This window comes from Glycine soja, chromosome 17 (assembly GCF_004193775.1).
Source record: "Glycine soja cultivar W05 chromosome 17, ASM419377v2, whole genome shotgun sequence".
Classification (NCBI taxonomy): Eukaryota; Viridiplantae; Streptophyta; class Magnoliopsida; order Fabales; family Fabaceae; genus Glycine; species Glycine soja.
The window spans coordinates 12,645,891-12,653,224 of record NC_041018.1 but is presented as its reverse complement, the minus strand read 5'-3'; the positions used below and the strand labels follow the sequence as shown (position 1 = coordinate 12,653,224).

The 7,334-nt window shown below is 36.8% G+C and overlaps 1 protein-coding gene across 1 annotated transcript; it reads left to right on the top strand.

The window, feature by feature from the left end:
* The first annotated feature begins 721 nt into the window (after positions 1 to 721).
* Positions 722 to 5,692, top strand: LOC114393807 (dynamin-related protein 1E-like). The gene is made up of 14 exons (XM_028355262.1): positions 722 to 1,071; positions 1,179 to 1,242; positions 1,428 to 1,535; positions 2,020 to 2,121; positions 2,622 to 2,672; positions 2,776 to 2,837; positions 3,319 to 3,409; positions 3,534 to 3,598; positions 3,719 to 3,913; positions 4,025 to 4,144; positions 4,236 to 4,306; positions 4,745 to 4,970; positions 5,110 to 5,160; positions 5,291 to 5,692. Exons 1-14 carry the CDS (start codon positions 940 to 942, stop codon positions 5,666 to 5,668), a joined length of 1,716 nt encoding a protein of 571 aa, XP_028211063.1. The 5' UTR covers positions 722 to 939; the 3' UTR covers positions 5,669 to 5,692.
* The last annotated feature ends 1,642 nt before the right edge of the window (positions 5,693 to 7,334 follow it).

Here is a 7,334-nt window from a genome sequence, read left to right as displayed (position 1 = left end):
ACATCTTTAAATTATAGGAACTAAAAAAACTATCTTTTCAAATTATAAGAATCAAATTACAACAAGGCCTTCGAGAATTTTGTGTAATTATATAAGTATTTAACTTACTTTTGCCTCAATTATATGGAATATTAATGTAAGATTTGAGGGATATCAAAGTAATGTTTTGAAATATATAATAAAAAGTGTAATATTTTTAAATTTAAAAGGAAATTAGTAGACTTGAGGTTAGGGAACCTCACTTGATAAAATTACAAATAAATGTGTTAGGTTTTTCTATTTTACCCCCTTTAATTTGAAATATTTGAACCCAGTGACTACGTTTTTTTTATTTCTCTCATGTTTCTATTTAATTATCTTCAACATTTATATATTTATCTTCACATGTATAATCAATAATTATTTTTATGATTTTTTAAAAATAAATCCTCAAGTGGGTCAGGGTCTTAGATCCGTTCATGAAGGTAGAAAAAAGAAATTATATGTTATTGGATAAAAAATCAGGAAATATGACTGTCTAATTTTCTCAAAATAAACCAAGAAAACAAAATATCCGGCGAGGATGTTCAAAAGCTCTCTAAGCTCAAAGCGTGAAACGGATAGGTCATTTAAAAAAAAAATTGACATATTCGAAAATAGACAGGAGGAGCGGAAGAAACAGTTCAGCTCCGAAGCGAATAAACTCAACTGAAGTCCACTATTATAACACACCTCTCGCTTACGTGGCCCATCATTCCAACTCTCTCTAACGAACAAATTTTAAAAAACTCAGAGAGAGAAAAGCGTAATCACGTAACGGAAAACACAGAACAGAACAAGCAACCAACCAACAAAATAGCTTCCCTTCTTCTCCTTCCTCTTTTCTTCTTCTTCCTCCTTCCTCTCCTACTCCTCTTTCGCTCTTCCACACTCTCACTTCTTCCCTCTCAGCATAAACCAATGGACACCTTGATCGCACTCGTCAACCGAATTCAGCGCGCCTGCACGGTCCTCGGCGACCACGGCGCCGATACCGCCGCCTTGCCTACTCTGTGGGAAGCCCTTCCCTCCGTCGCCGTCGTTGGCGGCCAGGTTCGCTCCTCTCTCTCTCTCTCTCTCTCTCTCTTCTTCCATCCATTCCTTCCGCTTTTCGCTATCTTTGCTACTACTGATTTATTTAACATTTTCTCTTAATGCAGAGTTCTGGAAAGTCTTCAGTGCTGGAGAGCATTGTCGGCCGCGACTTTCTTCCCAGGGGATCAGGTTCGTTGTTCTTATTTCTTTAACCGTTTCTTCGATTATTTATTTATTTACTTATTTTGATTTATGCTGTTTGGTTGTTTAATTAGTAGTAGAAGAAGGAAATTGAAGGTTCTTTTGAGTAGTGTAAGGAAAATAAATCCAGCGAAATTGATTTTTTCTTTTTTAACGTTTCGAGTGATGTTTAGGGATTGTGACGCGGAGGCCTTTGGTGCTGCAGCTGCACAAAGTAGAACAGCGACAACAGGAGTATGCCGAATTTCTGCACTTGCCTGGGAAGCGATTTACTGATTTCTGTACGTCTTAATTATGCAATGTGTGTTTGATTTTGAAATCTCCGTTTCAAGATTCTGGAAATTAGAGTTTTCCTTGACTTGACTACACAGTGTTGCATGCTCTGCATACTGCATGCATGTCTTTCGTTTTTCCGAAATATGTGATTTATAATGTAGTGTAGTGTTTGTAGCTTAGTTTATCTGTGTGAATTTTATCTTGCTGGTCTGTCATTCTTGCATGTTAAAGTTAAACATACTTGTACCACTGTTTGCATGCAACAAATGCAATGCATGTTTCCTTGCTGCAAGTGTTATTTCCTTTTGGAAGTTGACACTTGACACTGGTGAAAATCTTTTGATATATGGTTAACACTGTACATTGCACCCTCTATTTTCTCAGGATGTTTATTCAGAAATAGATAAGCAATATATACCTTCTATTCTATATTTTCTCTTTAGATAAACTATTTTAAATTTGTTGTTTGATTTCCTGTTATTTTTGTAGCTATGGTTCGAAAGGAAATTGAAGATGAAACTAATAAACTGACTGGGAAATCAAAACAGATATCTCCGGTTGCTATTCATCTCAGCATCTATTCCCCGAATGGTAAAGAAATCATATTTTGCATTTTCATTTGGGGTGCTATCTATTCCTTGCTTTGAAACCCCCTCATGGCTTTTGCTATTGTTGTTACTGGAAGAGAATCTGTTATCAGTCCTTGCTACTTTTACATGTACCCTGAAAACTTGGTGGTATTTTACTATTTATCGCTATTTGTGCTGTTTATTGTTTTATTTGATGCTGCCTCTTTAGTTTTTAGTTACCATGTTATGAGACTTGTGTATCAATTGCAGGTAATTCAGAGTGCTGTATTTTTAATTGAATTGCATTTTGCTTCCTTGTGTTGTTCAAGCACTAATATCTTTCTAATCGAAGGAGAAATTTAACATAATAATCAAGGAATCACTCATTTTAATGCATTAAGTGAATTATATTTGTACTTCGCTGCTCTGTCTATGCATGTAAGAGAGATTTCTGTGTGTGTATTGCTAATTTTCTATTTATTTTTTTGCGACATTCAAGGTTTGTTATTTTGTTGTTGATAGTTGTCAATCTAACACTGATAGATCTGCCTGGTTTGACAAAGGTTGCTGTAGGTACGCTTTCATTTCATTCTTCTTTCTCAAATATATAAGGATTTCATATTATGAATTTCCTTTTTCCTATATGTTAAAGATCTTTTTTTTTTTTTTTTGTCAGAGGGACAGCCAGAAAGTATTGTTCAAGACATTGAAAACATGATTCACTCATATGTCGACAAGGTAGTTAAAGGCAAACTTTATATACACTGCTATGGGAAACAATTCCCTCTTAGCTCTTTATTTTTCTTATTTTGGATTTTTTTTGCTGTTTGATGGCCTTTAAAAGAAGTTGTCAGTCCCACGTTGGATAAACAGCCTACGGAAGAAGATATAAAAAGTTCACTATCTGAATTTAAATCACTTCTCTTTACCAGCGATGAATGGACTGGCAATAGTTGTTCACGTTATGTTTTTGGTCCATTTTAGTTTGGTCCAAAGTTGTTAGCATTTGAATTCTAAATATTGGGACTTTTTAACCTTTTCCATTCTGACATTATGCCCTTGAACGGGTGGCAAAATGATATTAATAATTTGAAGTCGCACCTTCCATCTAATTCCTCAGGATTTTACAGCATTTGATGTTTTCAAATTTGATGGATTTACTATTCACTCAGTTAATGGAACTTTTGAGAATACTTTTATATATTTTTCTGTATTGCAGCCCAATTGCTTAATTTTGGCCATTACTTCAGCAAATCAAGATATAGCAACATCAGATGCCATCAAGGTTTCCAGACAAGTTGACCCTGCAGGTATGCTTGCTGCATTTTGTTTACCATTATGCTTCAACTATACAAATTGTATGCATTGACTATTATTTTTATTATGCTATTATGATTTTCTCTTGACACCGCGTTCAAAATGTTTGTCTTTTAGGGGAAAGAACGTTCGGTGTGTTGACAAAGCTTGATTTGATGGACAAAGGAACAAATGCTCTCGATGTAAGATCTTAGCTTTTCTAGTACATTCTGTGCAAACTCGTGAGATTATAATTTTTGGCCTGTTATGAAACCTAGTCCTGATTTTACATGAATCTTATCGACATTTTGGTTATCCTGTAGGTCCTTGAGGGAAGATCTTATCAACTTAAAAACCCTTGGGTTGGAGTTGTAAACCGTTCTCAGGCAGATATTAATAGGAATGTGGATATGATTGCTGCTCGGCAGCAGGAGCATTCATTTTTCACTACCAGTCCTGATTACTCACACTTGGTCAGCCAAATGGGCTCGGAATATCTAGCAAGGATTCTCTCAAAGGTTTCTATTTATCCTACTCTTTAGTGTGTTGGGAGGGGATGTTTTTATTTTTCCTCTTGCAACTGTTCAGAGTTACTCGGTTTGTTACTTATAGAACTGATTTGATTTCAGCATTTAGAGTCTGTGATAAGAACTCGGCTTCCAGGAATTGCATCTTTAATTAATAGAAACATTGATGAGCTTGAAGCAGAGTTGGCACACCTTGGTAGACCAGTTGCTGTTGATGCTGGGGTGAGGAGTAATTTTTTGCTGTCTGCTACTGATATAAGTTGAAATAATTCCTACTGAAATGTTCATATATAGCTTTCTATGATTTTATCAGGCACAGCTGTACACTATTCTAGAATTATGCCGTGATTTTGAACGAGTATTTAAGGAGCATTTAGATGGAGGGTAAGATTTTTATTTTATTTTTCTGTTCAAACTGGCCACAGTATATCAAATTATTTTTTTCATGAATTAGACCTCATTATATCAATGTTATTAATTTCTATTTGCTGCCAAAAACAAGTTATTTTAACTCGACAGGAAACTGTAACTATATACTACAAACTGAACAAGGTTTTGGAAGGTAAAACAAACGGAAGACTTCAAGAAGTTACAGTAACTATAGTGTAATAATAGGGATAAAAAAACTTAATGAAGTTGTAATTTAGATCATTAGCCTTGCAAATCCTTCATGGTCGTAATTACAATACAGGGATTAAAGATGATAACCAACCACCTACATTGAAGTTTGAGTGTGTAGGCATCTAGTTTTAAAAACTGGATATAATATTTCTGCGTAGGAAATGCCCTGACCCTTCCAGTTTCTTGTATTATCCCTCCTAGGAGGCCAGGTGGAGATCGAATTTACGTGGTTTTTGATTATCAGCTTCCTGCTGCATTGAGAAAGCTTCCACTGGACCGTCATTTGTCGTTGCAAAATGTGAAAAAAGTTATTTCAGAGGCAGATGGGTATCAACCTCATCTAATCGCTCCAGAGCAAGGTTACCGACGCCTTCTGGAGAGCTCACTTCATTATTTCAAAGGTCCTGCACAAGCTTCTGTGGATGCTGTAAGTGCTTTTTGCTTTAAATAGTTTGATCCAGTTCAGTTCCTAGATTCAAAATAAGCTTTTCCAAACTATTTTTTTCTTCATATTTAGCAAGCTACCAATATTTGCTAACTCTCGTGCTAAATGCTATTTGTGGCAGGTTCACTTCGTATTGAAGCAACTCGTGAGAAAGTCAATTGCAGAAACGCAGGTTTGAGTTTAATTAACGTTATTTTTTTGGCCCCAGAGGGGGGGTGGTTGAATTTTGTTTTCCTCTAGTAAGTACTAATGGTTTACTCTACATGAAATATGCTTTCATTTAAATTTGACAATGGTTGCAGGAATTGAAGCGCTTTCCAACTCTTCAAGCTGAAATAGCAGAAGCAGCTAATGAGGCGTTAGAGAGATTCCGTGAAGACGGTAAGAAGACAACGTTACGGCTGGTGGAAATGGAATCTTCCTATATCACTGTCGATTTCTTCCGGAAGCTCCCTCAGGAAGTTGACAAGGGAAAGAATCCAGCTTCCTCCTTGTTAGTTGATCGGTATGCCGAGGAACACTTCCAGAGGATCGGTTCAAATGTTTCATCTTATGTTGGGATGGTGTCACAAACATTGAGGAATACCATTCCAAAGGCTGTGGTTCATTGTCAAGTGAGGGAGGCTAAGCGATCTTTATTAGACCGTTTTTATGCACAACTGGGCAAAAAGGAGGTATAATACAAAACCCTTCTACCATATCAAACTTCATACATATCTATAGAGAATGGATTCGACTTGATTGATTATTCAGAAATTATAGTGCCAATATAGAGGTTTTCATAGCTGTTATTTACATTCGTATTTAAAACATAATTAGCTAAATTAGATCCTATAAATCAGCAAACAAATCATTGACTAGAATCTAAAATAAATGACATGAAACGACTCTTATGACTCAATCAATTAGATGCAATCAAATGCCTATGATTCAGTGGATTTGAATTGATCTTTGTGTGCTGAGTCATTGCCTTGACACGCCCCCGCAAGAGAGGTGTGCCATCAAGGACACTAATCTTGGTCTTGAGAAGGTGATGACGCTGCCTGGATAAGGGTTTTGTGAGGAAATCAGCAAGTTGGTCCGTGGTGGAGACATGCTGAACTTGGAGAATTCGTTGTTGAACGAGGTCATGAAGAAAGTGCACATCAATTGCTATATGCTTCATCCTACTGTGCATTACCGGATTAATTGAAAGATAGGTGGCACTGAGATTGTCACAGTGGATGGTCGGGACATGTTGAACTTGGATGCAAAGTTCAGAAAGTAAAGATCGAATCCATGTGAGTTCAGCTGAGGTTGTTGTTAGGGATCGATATTCAGCTTCTGTGGATGAACGAGCTACTGCACATTGTTTGGAAGATTTCCAAGAGATGAGGCTCCTTCCATAGAAAACAAGATGAGCGGAAGTTGAAGTATCTTCCTTTTTACCTGCCCAATCAACATCATTAAAGGTATAAAAACGGTAAACACCCTCTATGGAGATGAAGTCCATGAAATATGGTAGCTTTGAGATATCGCAGGAGGCATTTTAGAGCTGTCATATGCATGGTGGTGGGTTAGTGCATGAGTTGTGCTAGCCGATTGACTGATTAGGCAATGTCTGGTCTAGTCATGGATAAATATATTGGAGATTACCAATAATGCTTCTGTACTGAGCTTGGTCTACAATTACAGTGCCATCGTTTAATGTAAGAGATGTGCTAATGGAAAATGGAGTTTGAACGTCTTTTGCTTCTGCCATTTTTGTCCTTTCAAGAAGGTCACAGATATATTTGTGCTGACTGAGTAAAGACCTGTATTGGTAGGAATAGCTTCTATGCCCAAGAAATAATGAAGAGAACCCAAATCTTTGGTGGAGAATTGTTGGGGCAAAGAAGAAATGCAATGTTGGATGACTGAAATAGATGAGCCTGTAATTAAAATGTCATCCACATATACAAGTGCATAACATTAGAATGTTACCTTGATTGAGGATGAAAAGAGACGAGTCTGATTTTGAGACATGAAAACCATATAAACATAGAAAGGAGTGTAAAGCACTGAACCATGCCCAGGGTGCCTGCTTGAGCCTATAAATTGATTTTTTTAAACGACAAACATGATTGGCAAATTCAGGATCGATGAACCCAGGTGGTTGAGCCATGAACACCTCTTCTTTCAAGTGACCATGTAGAAAAGCATTATTCACATCCAACTGTCTAATGGCCCATTGATAATGGAGAGCAATAGAGAGCACCAAGTGAACTGTATCAGGTTTGTGTATAATCAAAACCTGGTCTTTGATGGAATCCCTTGGCCACTAGTCTCGCTTTATACCTTGAAATTGATCCATCTGGATTTCTTTTG

What these genes read in the sequence shown, in the direction of transcription:
- LOC114393807 (XM_028355262.1), top strand. Translation starts at nt 940, where the DNA reads ATGGACACCTTGATCGCACTCGTCAACCGAATTCAGCGCGCCTGCACG. An exon ending in CTTTCTTCCCAGGGGATCAG is followed by an intron (nt 1,243 to 1,427) that starts GTTCGTTGTTCT and finishes AGTGATGTTTAG; the next exon opens with GGATTGTGACGCGGAGGCCT. An exon ending in CAGCATCTATTCCCCGAATG is followed by an intron (nt 2,122 to 2,621) that starts GTAAAGAAATCA and finishes TGTTGTTGATAG; the next exon opens with TTGTCAATCTAACACTGATA.